The 12,268-nt window shown below is 42.0% G+C and overlaps 1 protein-coding gene across 1 annotated transcript; it reads left to right on the top strand.

The window, feature by feature from the left end:
* Positions 1-250: 250 nt before the first annotated feature.
* On the top strand, positions 251-11,158 carry ddx6 (DEAD (Asp-Glu-Ala-Asp) box helicase 6). Its single transcript, XM_061072676.1, has 14 exons — positions 251-342; positions 1,067-1,689; positions 1,778-1,841; positions 2,415-2,519; positions 3,072-3,201; positions 3,665-3,811; positions 4,126-4,220; positions 4,375-4,497; positions 4,616-4,744; positions 4,957-5,073; positions 6,210-6,273; positions 6,946-7,047; positions 7,143-7,322; positions 8,356-11,158. The coding sequence occupies exons 2-13, from the start codon at positions 1,469-1,471 to the stop codon at positions 7,316-7,318; spliced, it is 1,473 nt and encodes a 490-aa protein (XP_060928659.1). The 5' UTR covers positions 251-342; positions 1,067-1,468; the 3' UTR covers positions 7,319-7,322; positions 8,356-11,158.
* The last annotated feature ends 1,110 nt before the right edge of the window (positions 11,159-12,268 follow it).

Below are 12,268 nucleotides of genomic sequence, written 5' to 3'. Positions count from 1 at the left end.
GAAAGAGGAAGAAATGATAGGATAAAATAAAACATTTAGAAGTAAAATCTGATCTAAAAGAGACTCGCACCTGTAAATACGAGTCTTTCCTGTGGATTTAAAAGAGGAAATAAGGCGTTTAAAGGAGGAAGCATCGTTTTAAATCCACTTATAAACTCTTCTGATGTTTTATTTAAATAGATTGATTGCTTTGAAATGAAATCAGCTGATCGCGTTGACGGGGGGCGGAGTCAAATACGGGAGGAAGCCATCTTGATCCGGCTGCTGGACGTGAGCTTCTCGGTCTCGGCTGCACATCGAGGACACGTTTCTCTCCAAGAACAGCTCGTATTGAATCTGAAGGTAAAAGTCTGAATTAGTGTCGGTGAGCACCGGGGGGAGGAAGCTCCTGTAGCCGGGGTCACCGCCTCGAGTACCGGGGAACGACCTGGCGCTGTCCCCCCTGTCGTTAGCCAGCTGGTTAGCTTGTTAGCATGCTAGCAGGACCTAGCACGGAGGCAGCCGAGGAACTCCCGTGTTAATTGGTGGTTTTATTTTTAATCCCCCATGTTTAAAACAAGTTGACATTAAAACGTGTTGAATCTGTGACAGTGACTGAAAAACCCACTCGGGATTTAAACACGCTGAAGCGGCTGTCTCTCCGTCCATTTGAAGGGGGAGTCCGATGCTAAAGCCCGATGCTAAAGCTAGCAGTCGGGTGCTAGCCTGTCGGAAGTCGGCGGCTAGCAGAGGGGTTAGCTCTGCGGGGGTTGTCCTCTGGTTCTCCGGGTTAAATGGACACGACATGTCGCCGGTTTGCTCCAGGTTGACGTGTCCGGGATTTAAACCGCAGTCCCGGGTGGAGGAGCAGCTAATGGCGGATGTGCTGCGTAGTGTCCCCGTGTATCTGCGCTGTTAGCACGTTATGCTAGCAAGAGGTGAAGCTAACCGCTACCTCCGTAGTTAGGCCAGTGTTGACCCGACGGGTGCCACCACCTCCCGGGGACAAGTGTCGCCCTTCCACCCCATTCATTTTGAATGAGGTCTCCATGTCTCTAACTGTCTGTCTCTGTCCTTCTGTCCCCAGGGTTGGTGGAAGCGGAGTGAGGACGCGGCGGCTCGGGGAGGAAGCTGAATCGGATGATGCTAGCTGAGCAGTCGGCTAATGTTTGACAGACAGTTGAGTCCTGGTGTTGTCCCCCATCTATGCTAAACACTTGTCCTCTAAAGGACTGGATGCCCCGGGGGGTCCTCTCAACAAGAGGAGAGGGGGATTCTTGACTCTTGGTGACACACAAACAAATAAACGCAAATCACTGAAGAAACCTGCAGAGACTGAAGATTGTCGGACACTTTAACCAGTACAGATAATAATCAAAAGTCTCAAGAGGGAAGGACAGATCTTTTGAGGGGTTTCTCCCGCGGGGTCCCAGGGGAGCGGACTCGCCAATCCAGGATTTCATTGCCACTGGAGCAGAAAACCGTAAACATGAGCACGGCCAGGACGGAGAACCCGATGATTCTGGGCCTGTCGAACCAGAACGGGCAGCTCAGGGGTCCGGTGAAACCAGCTGGAGCTCCAGGTGGAGGAGGAGGAGGTGGTGGAGGAGGTGGAGGAGGCCCCCAGCAGCTGCTGCTGCTAAACCAGGTGAAAGGCACAATCAACAATGGCAACTCCCAATCGGCCCCGACAACAAACGCTGTCATCAAGTAAGTTATCTGATACTGGATGTCCAGGATTGTGTTGTAAATACTTGTCTCTACTTTTTTGTTTATGATAACTTCTCCACCCCAACAGGCCTGGAGACGACTGGAAGAAGAATTTGAAATTGCCCCCAAAAGACACGAGGATGAGAACTTCGGTAGGTACCAGACTCACTTCCTGTCATCCATCTGCAGCTCGTTCAGTTTGGAAGTTGCAGCTTTGTGTTTCTGCAGATCTCTCAGCCACGGCAAATCTTTTCAACATTACTGTTATCATAAACAATGATATGTGGCAATATCAATGCATTAAGTATTTCTCCTATAAGCAAAATGATGGCTGAAGGCTTTATTATGATTATGGATGCCTGACTATTGGTGTGTGATCATTTTAATTAAGCATATACTGGCAGCCCAGTAAGAACAGTGCCACTGCTGTTTCTCATTCAGTAATTAACGTTTTCACTTTTTTTTTTGCAATGGTCAGATTGGTGTCAACATTGCTTCCACTCAACGTATAAGAGAAACTTGTATATTCAATTTAGATATTTAAGTTTTCAGAAAAGTGCTATTTCTATATTCAGTATGCAGCTGTTTGCTTCTAAATGTGGATTCGTTTGAAGAAACACTTTTTAAAAAATAACTTCCTCCCCTTTAATTTTACAGACAAGTTATCCATTTTAAATCCTATGAACCAAATGTTGATTTATATACTTTTCTTCTGACTATTACAGGATGTGACTGCAACTAAAGGTAACGAGTTTGAAGATTACTGCCTCAAGAGGGAGCTGCTCATGGGAATCTTCGAGATGGGCTGGGAGAAGCCATCTCCAATTCAGGTAGACCCAGACACCACTCAGTTTTATCTCCTGACAGCTCAAGGGGAATTAACTAATTAATCAAAACTATATCAATATAATACTCAAAATAATTCCAGTATTGCCACTTTTGGTTGACTCAAATTAGAGGAAACAGAGGAATTTTGCCTGCAGTGCAATCAGATAGCTTTAGTTTGCCTTCTACTTTGGTTTATAACCAAATTTGTAATGCAAAACCAACGGTGTTGGCTTTATTTTCAGGCTCATGACAAATGATCTAATGTTAACCAAAGCTTGTGAACATGGTAAACATTAAACCTGCTGAAAATAGCATCATCATTAAGCATTTTTCACACTCCAACATTAGCTTCAAGGCCAAAGCACAGCCTCAATTACATAAGCTTCACTGATGATGTGAGAAATACTTTCAACCCGTCACTCCCCCTCTGAATGTATCTTGCAATGTGCTTTGTCAGGGCAGACATAATGTGTAGGTGCCAAAGAATGTACTCACTGTACTGACTGTACTCTGTGTTCTTGTGTATTAAAGTTATACCAACTTTTTTTGTACAGGAGGAAAGCATTCCCATTGCACTGTCAGGAAGGGATATTTTGGCCAGAGCCAAGAATGGCACAGGGAAGAGTGGAGCCTACCTCATTCCCTTACTGGAACGCATTGATCTGAAGAGGGACTGCGTACAAGGTGAGAGTGCAGAGACTTTCTGTCAAGGAGGAACAGATCAGAAGTGACCAAACCTGGTTCAGTTCACAGATGACACTTAAATAATTTTAATCTTGCAAAAATGCCCAATTTCCCATTTTCCTGCATCAAATTTCAGTATTTGCAATTTTATTTTTGCCTTCTGTTGTAGCGGACTGAATTGAGCTTTAAAACAGACTACAATGGAAGTAATTGTTAGTTGTAGAAGTATTTGTATGGTTAATTGAACATAAATTACCTTTCTGTTTGTACTGCATGTAAAACCTAATTAGAGCCACAACTCTAAGCAAAGCTCCTTCTGTAAGATTGCGTTTGAAGCCTCAGTTTAGTTTCTACATCCTAATTGTTATTTAGATTGTTTTTTTTTTAATGGTTTGGGAAAGGTTTGTTCATGTGGTTAAACTCACACTTAACAAATGTGTGATTGTGTGTCTTGTTGTTCCAGCTGTGGTCATAGTGCCCACCAGAGAACTGGCTCTGCAAGTCAGCCAAATCTGTATCCAGGTCAGCAAACGTATGGGCGGAGTGAAGGTGATGGCGACCACCGGTGGAACCAACTTGCGCGACGACATTTTGAGACTCGATGAAACGGGTAAACAGGATTTTGTCTAATGTTGAGATGCGTGATTATTGTGTGTTAATTTCAACATCGAATATTGATTAAAAACAAATGTGGGTTGTGCAGCTACAGTTTTATTAGGCAAGTTTTTTGGATGCTTTAAGTATGGCAGCCAATAAATGCACTCCTGGCAGAATTCATATTAATACAACTTGGTGTATACAGCTTTCTATACTGCACTGTTGTCAGCTATCGCCAATACGATACAGGATATTTTACATTCCTAATGCTACACTGAAAATAATACTGTCCAGTTATTCACACCAGTGTTTTCATTTGTTTTACAGTACATGTGATTATTGCGACTCCCGGGAGGATTTTAGACCTCATCAAGAAAGGAGTGGCCAAAGTCAATCAAGTGCAGATGATAGTTCTGGATGAAGTGAGTTGAATGGTTCATCGTTGTTTTGTTTCTTTTCTTCTTCTGTTTAACCTGTAGTGTTTTTTTTCTGAAACCATTCTGTGTGATTTTTTAAAAATGTAACTTCAACTCATCAATATTCCTTTCCCCTTGTGTCCCTCTCTCTGCTCAACAGGCCGACAAACTCTTGTCTCAGGACTTTATGGCCATGATGGAGGAGATCCTGGGCTTCCTGTCCAAACAGAGGCAGATTCTTCTTTATTCTGCAACCTTCCCTATCAGTGTTCAAAAGTTTATGGTACATGTTCTTATTTTTATTATGGAACACGTCATAGTATTCCAATAGTGGAAGAAAAAAAACCTTCCTTTCTAACCAGACCACTATAACTCTTTTTTTTTTTTTTTGTATGTTGTAGAATGCCTACCTGTCGAAACCGTATGAGATCAACCTAATGGAGGAGCTGACTCTGAAGGGTGTGACTCAGTATTACGCTTATGTAACTGAAAGGCAAAAGGTCCACTGCCTTAACACCTTGTTCTCCAGGGTAAGTTACCTTTTGTGTTTCATTAAACTAACTCAACTGTGTCACTGTAAAACCTAGCACACTCAGAGCAGGTGTGACATGTTTTGTGTTCTAAGATTAAAGTAAGTATGTAGTAAGTCAAGTTTTAAATTGTTTACTGTTCTTATACTTGCAACCCAGCTAAAAAACCTCCCAGTTAAATCAAGGATTTGCTCCTATTCTTTTTCTTCCAGCTCCAGATCAACCAGTCTATAATCTTCTGCAACTCCTCTCAGAGAGTGGAGCTCCTTGCCAAGAAGATCTCCCAGCTCGGTTATTCATGTTTCTACATTCATGCCAAGATGCGACAGGTCAGCTCAGAAATACTTGTTTACCAGCTTGAGGCCAAAATACCCAGGTGGCGATGAACGCTAGAACAGCAGCTACTATTACTGTGAATGTTCGTCCATGAGATGCATCACGTAGATGTCTGTGTGTGCACAGCTAGCGTTCGCACCAGGACTCTATTTCTGTCGAGCTGCTGCCACTGTTTTTGTTTTTCTCCCAATGAGAAACGGCCATGTTGACCCCTGAGTTATTGAACATGTGCAAACATCAGCGTTTGGACTGTCCCGTGTTCTTTTGACATCAATTAAAGATTGCATAAAAGTCAAATGTATTCATCTTACAGCTTCGTCTTGCAGAATATACGATTTTAAACAATTAAAGTGGAGCCACACATGAGCAGTGCTGTACAGTTCCCCTTCATATGAGGTTTAAATTACATGCTGATGTTTATTTATGGCTCTTTTTTAACCTGGCACTAGCATGTGTTTAAACTTTTGATGCAATCATAAGTGGACAGATCAAAGTACATCAGTTTTACACATGGTACTGTTTATCAAATATCTAAACGAGTGTCCAGAGTTCCCACTTCCTCACATTTTATGCAAATATTGGTGCAAGGAGTTGTCGCTGTTTGTAAAGTGCAAATTCATTGTTGTTTTTAGTCAGAGCATTGTGAGACATCTGTTGTTAATGTGCGTGACAGATGGGAGAGAGCGAGTGCAGGCACTGAGAGGGCGAGGGAATCAATGTGCTATAAACAGCTCTACAGTGAAATTAAATTTAAATCGTTCCAACTGGTAAAAAACAATAATAATCAAATTTGTTGCTGTGATTGTTTTCATCGTGGCGAGCTGCCAGAAATGAGTGTGTGGGAATCGCTGAGGTGTGTGTGTGTGTGTGGAAGTGTTTCTGGTTCATTATCAATTGAGGGGGAGGTCCTTCAGTGTGGCTGGTAAAAGAAAGCAAGCACATGTCGCCCTGTTCATCCAACAGTGATACCTGAATGTAGAATCTAAATTCCCAATACTGTATATTTGTCGTCGGATCACCTGAGACAGATGTTTATGAGGAGTATGAACAGGGCCTTTATTGTATTGAGGAAGCAGATACAAAAGTTGATCTGGTTTTCTAAATACACATTCTCCTCTCCGCTCTCCAGGAGCACCGCAACCGCGTGTTCCACGACTTCAGAAACGGACTGTGTCGGAATCTTGTCTGCACTGGTAAGTGGTCGCTCTGCATTGATGTTCACAGACAGAATCGTTTTACACTTGAGAACCGGGCTGGCTGATCGTCACTTCAAATCAATATCACGATTATTTTAAACCTCTATTCTTCTGACACTCCTGCATGTGTATGTGTGTCCTTATCACAAACTGCTGATCACATTTATTGAGTTATTAATCTGTGATGTTGGATCATGAATCCAGATCGTTCCTGTCACTTTGACCCTGATGTCCTGGCTTTGTGCGTCACCTTGAGTCTCATGTTGGTTGTGTGAACTTAAATACGTGTCTGCTAAACTGTAGCGCAACTCAAACGAACCCAAACGTAACAGGCAGCTCATTGGTTGCAGAAAATGGAAATTCTCTTCTGTTTTACTTCCATTGTGATTGAGTTTCCTAGGAAATAAAACCAAATTGTGACTCTGCCTCTGTATAGTTAGTTTCCCTGTCGTCTCTTTGGTTAATTCACTCCACGGGTTTTTCCACTTTTATCAGTAATGGTGGTGGCAACAGGCTTAACATCTTTTTATTTCCAGTTTGTAGTGACTTATGTGTGTTGTGATGAATTGCTACTCATTTAATATGAATATTTTCCTCCTTGTAAGTAATGTTTTTGATAAGATGTAAGGTATGTGGATGCAGGTTGATTTCTGTTTTTTTTTCCTTCAGACCTCTTCACAAGAGGAATTGACATTCAAGCTGTGAATGTTGTGATCAATTTCGACTTTCCCAAGCTGGGAGAAACGTACCTTCATCGCATTGGTAGATCTGGTAAGGGCCCATACTGGTCTATAAGTATTTTGTTTAAAGAATTAATCATCAGGAATTGGTGATAATAATAATAATACAACACTGTCACCATCCAGGCCGCTTTGGACACTTGGGTCTCGCCATCAACCTCATCACTTACGATGATCGCTTCAACCTGAAAGGGATCGAGGAGCAGCTCGGAACAGAGATCAAGCCGATCCCCGGCATCATCGACAAGAGCTTATATGTGGCAGAGTACCACAGCGAGAGTGGCGAAGAAGTCAAGCCATGAGCCAGTGAGTAAACACATAGTTAAGATAATGTCGGGGTGATCAGACTAAGACTAGACCTCAGAGTGTTATCATTCCACTTGTTAGTGGATGTGCCTGATCTTAATATTTGATGCTATGGCTCATACAAATTTTAAGCCAACATTTATGTCGAATTAACGGGTGTAGCTTGTTTAATTTTAGATATTTTATCAATATTTTAAATTTGTAGACCAATGAATGGACATGATCAGTTCAGGCATTTTCCCTGATTCCCTGTTGGATTTCTGGAAACTGCAGCTGAACTCGCTGCACACAGTCGCTCAGTGATATTGACGTAGTCTTTGGCGGAGTACAGATAACGGCTGCAGAGCTCAAACCCCACAGAAGAGTTGTTTATTATTAAGTCATCGTTTTCAATGCCTGTGGGACTGAAGTGCTTGTTTGTGGGCGCTCGTAAAGAAGAGCAACACCGAGCTGAGGTGAACAACTGAAGAGGGTGTCTGTGTTTGTTTGGGTTTATTTTTCAGTAGTTGTAGAGTATGATTCAGATCGTAGGCTCCCATGTTATCTATGAAGTGCATTCAGCTACACTTAAAATAGACAAGACGAGGGGTTGTTGCAGGAGTCATTGTTCAGGCAGACACAGATTACATAACTTCCCCTCTGGCCAAAAGTCTATTTCTTTAGAAAATTATTACAGATCCTCTTTTTTTTGTAATTTTGCCGACACAATCAAAAACTCCCACGAAACCAGGTATCAGTCATATATTGAAATTTATCACATGACAAACTTGTTGTGAAGAGAGCAGCTTCTAATCTAAACACACTTTTCAAGTACAACTCTACAGTGTTGGTTTAAATTAAACGCTCCACAAATATTGAGCAGAAACGTGTTATTTATTGTAAAATGTCTGGTTTAATTAATAATCCTGAGTTTATGACCGTGGGCAAAAATGTCCACGCCCTCATCCACAGCTTACGAAGCCTAATTGTTAATATTATCTTCAAGACCAACGTCTATTCTAACTGAATTTTACTCTTATCTCTCTCTTTCCAGATCAGTCCATCCCCCCTTCCCCTGCATACCTTTTTTCACCCCCCAACCCCAGCCAACCCCACGCCCCATCTCGGAGTGTTTTTTTTTTTGTTTTTCTTTCTTTTTATGTACAGTTTGTCTGTCTTCCTTTTTTGGATGCCACCATAAGGAATGTGTATTTTGCTGGAAGCCTTTCAGAGGAACTCATTTGCCTTTTCTTGGGGCGTGAGTGCTGCACCCAGCTCATCTGAAGACGTGAGCACCGCGGAGGAAAGCACGGGACAAAGCTGAAAATATCGATGCACATCGTGACGATTCATATCCACCACTGACACAAAGCCAGCACCGACAGACCCCCCCCTCTCCCCCCAAAAAACGACACCCTCCCATTCTCCACTTTTGATTTAGGAAGTTTTAAACAATTTGTATCAAGTGCCTTAACAAGCAGTTCAAGTCGTTCTAAAGTAATAACTCTTCATAGTCCTCCATCTTGCTCACTCCATACCGCACTTCGCCCAGTTGACAAGTCGTCACACTAATATCTGACCACTCAGATCAAAGCGTCAAATGTTTTTCCGTTGGTTCATCCGTTTGCAAGGAATGGAAACTCTTCCGAGGGGAGCCTGGTCTGAAGGGTCTCTCTGCTGGCTTGGCTGCACTTGAGTCTGGCTGATAAATGAGGACAAACTTGGATTTTCCATGGACAGAGATGCTGGATTTTTTCCAAGAGAGACAGCCAGACTGCCCAGTTGCTTTTGAAGGAGCTCTTGCTCCTAAAAGACCCGGACCCTTTCCTCCGTCTTCAGCGTCAGAACACTAAACATGAACAAGCAGCCTCTTGACACCATGAGATACAAGGATTCCTGTTTTCGGTGGAGTTTAATCGGAGGGAACGCCCTTTTTCTTTTCTCTTCTTGTCCTGTGTTTCTCCTCCCTATGGATGGCCATACTTAACTCTGCAAGACGTGCAGTAGACGTGGGGTGCACCACACACCTTTTTGTATATACCTTCATTTTAAGATTGTTTTAAACAAGTTGGAACGGCTGGCTGACGAGCTGCAAAGCTTCTTTTCTGTTTCTCCCCTTCCTTCCTCTCTTGTTAGCACTGGAGACTCTTTCCTTGACTGCCAGTTGGTTTGCTCTGCAATATTGGCCTGTGACTTTATTTATAATTTTAAAAAATTGCAGAATTTATTAGAATCTAAAACATTTAAATGACCTTTTTGTGTGTGCAAAAAATGTTTTCGGAGGCAGAGTTCATCACTGATAATCTTTTTAGCCCCTCCAAATGTAATGGCTAGTGCAATCCTTCAAAGCTGCACTTATACTAACGATGGTTTCAAACTGTTTCGCCCTCATTCTCCTGCTACCAGTGTTAACAAGTGCTCGGTGTAGGCAGATGGCTTTGTGTGTGTGAAGCTTGTGCATTTGAGTAATGAAATCTTTTGTTGTCACCAGCCTTAACTTGTGAAAGAGACAAGACGCACTTGAAGATCTCCAGTTACAGTGAGTCTTGTTGGAAAGAGAAAATATTATTCTATCATGTAGTCGTACTACTCGCTGCAGTGCAGCTGAATTGGCAGAGAATTCGTTTTTCTGGAGGAGGTGTTAGCTGTTACGTTGATCTGTGCTCTGTAAGCACAGCTACATTACTTAACAAATGTCGGATAGGATGCTGTGGTTTTATCCCCCCCTTATTATTTGTTTTATTTTATTTCGGTAACTATGTCTGCCCGATGCATCAAAATTAACGATCGGGCCCTGAAAATGTAGCAGGAATTCGTTCTCTGTGCATTTGCAGGTTTAGCTGGCGTTCGCTAAAAAAAAGACCAGCTAACAAAAGATGCTTTTCTAGAAACCGACCTGAGCAGGTTGAGCTGCACTTAAACGCACAGAAATGGGTTCAGGCAATAACACTTACGTCACTGCTTTTTGTAAACAAGATGCCCAAAGCAGAGAGAAGTGTGTGTTTGTGCAGAAGATGTAAAAAAGAAAATGGAGGGGTAACGGGCACGAAGGATTACAAATCCCCTATTCGTCAGACTGCTTGTTTAAAGAGGAAAAAAAAAACATGGGCGCCTTAGAATTTATGGCTTATTTTCCTGCCCTCTTTTTGATTTTATGTTTTGGGTTCACGTTTTTGCATTTTAATGCAACAGAACAACTTCAGTTTGCGTTAAAATCTTCCGACCGTTCGTTTGTCGGAAGCTTTTCTTGCAAAGTGAGATTCCCCTTAATGATGGTGAGATGCTCTCTATACCGGTCCGATCAATGAGAAGTGTTATCGCACGTTCAATTTAAGGTCTTTTTAAAAAAAGGATAACAAGTGTGATAATGTTGATTAGTTGAAGATTTCCCCTTTAATTTCTCATTGGTTAGGACTGTGATCCTTGTTCGCTCAATTCTCTTCTTGTCCCCAAGATACTTGAACATCTAATTTGGCTGTTTAGATTATTTTATTTTTTTGGTGGGTGGGTGTGGGGGGGTCTGTTTGTTTAAAAATATCCAAATTCATGAAGGTATTAGTTGAGCGAACAGGGATCTAATTTTGTAGGCACTTGGCAGCTGTCTGCTTGTTGTCGACCCTCTGGTAGTAAACGCCCCAGCGGCTCAACAATACCTCGCTCTACTGCCAGGGGGCGACACCGCTGCCTTAAAGACTGAGACAGGAGCATCTCGCCCTGGATCGGGCGACTAATTGGAAAGTTTGTGTAACCAAAATTGTCTCATTCTTTAAGGTAATATTTGATTTTTATAAATTGTGGGGGTGGTTAAATTCGTGCACTCGCTGCCCTGATGCACCCGTCGGTCCCCCCCCCCCCCTCGACAGTCACGAAAAACGTGACACAAATCTGTGGGGGGGATCTGAGAAGAGTCCCTCTGTGGGGGGGGCTTCTTTCAAAACGGATGCATCAGTAAAAACATGGGGAGGGAGGAGCCTTTGGTGCTTCACACAAAACAACTCGATGGAACAATCCAAAGTTAAGACGATGGGTATAAAAATGTTTTGAAGAAAAAAAAAAAAAGTTGCCCTTAGATTTGGATTCTTTTTGTTTGTTTTTCCAAGGAAATGTTCAAGTGGAGTTCACCTAATTTCAAAAGAAGTATCCAAATTTAAGAGTTTAAAGCCTGAGTTCATTTTTTTTTATTTTTATTATTTGTTGGAAATTTGGTCATTTACGTAATTGGCAGATTTATTTTTTTCAGTGGAGCGAATTTTACAGTGGACTTCAGTTCAAAGGATGTCATGAAAAAAATCATCGGGCACGTTTAGTTGAAAAATAAAAGCTCACTGAAATTTATCGTGTGTCGTGTTTCCTTTGTGTTGCTGCTGCAGTGTTGATTTAATCTCTTCTGATCGTGAACCGTAACCCGGAGGCTCGTGTTGCATCTGCTCTCAGATCAGCTCAGTGGTCACAAACCTTTTCCAGCCCAAGATCAATTTTTAATTCCAAACGTAAGCCGAGGATCCACCACCCTGATATCTTCCAGAAAACCCACTTAGGAGGGCCAGGTTTATTATTTTATGCAATTTGAGCTTTTTCTATTCTATGCACAATATTCAAATTAATCAGTTCATATTTACAATGCACAATATGTAGCTTCTCAGTTCCACATGTTCTGCAGAGGAGCTTCTACTGCAGCATGATGTTTTTACATATCGACATTGATTTGAATATGATTATTGCCTCGTATGAAAGAAGTCCCTTGTCCTCAAATAAATACCAGTACTACACAGTATGAAGCCGTGCATCTTCTGTGCTTGCAAATATGTCACAATAAAAAAAACTATTTCCAAACCACGGAATGGATTCCATCATAACAAACGCACGAGTGCTTTTATTTTGAAGAGGTACACAAAGTTGCAACCATTTGTTTGTGACATAAATTAATCAGAAAAAGATTAAAACTCAGGTGAAAGTTCATTTTTTCT

The sequence above is a fragment of the Limanda limanda genome, chromosome 6 (assembly GCF_963576545.1).
Source record: "Limanda limanda chromosome 6, fLimLim1.1, whole genome shotgun sequence".
NCBI classification, from domain to species: Eukaryota; Metazoa; Chordata; class Actinopteri; order Pleuronectiformes; family Pleuronectidae; genus Limanda; species Limanda limanda.
This window is presented reverse-complemented; position numbering and strand designations above follow the sequence as displayed.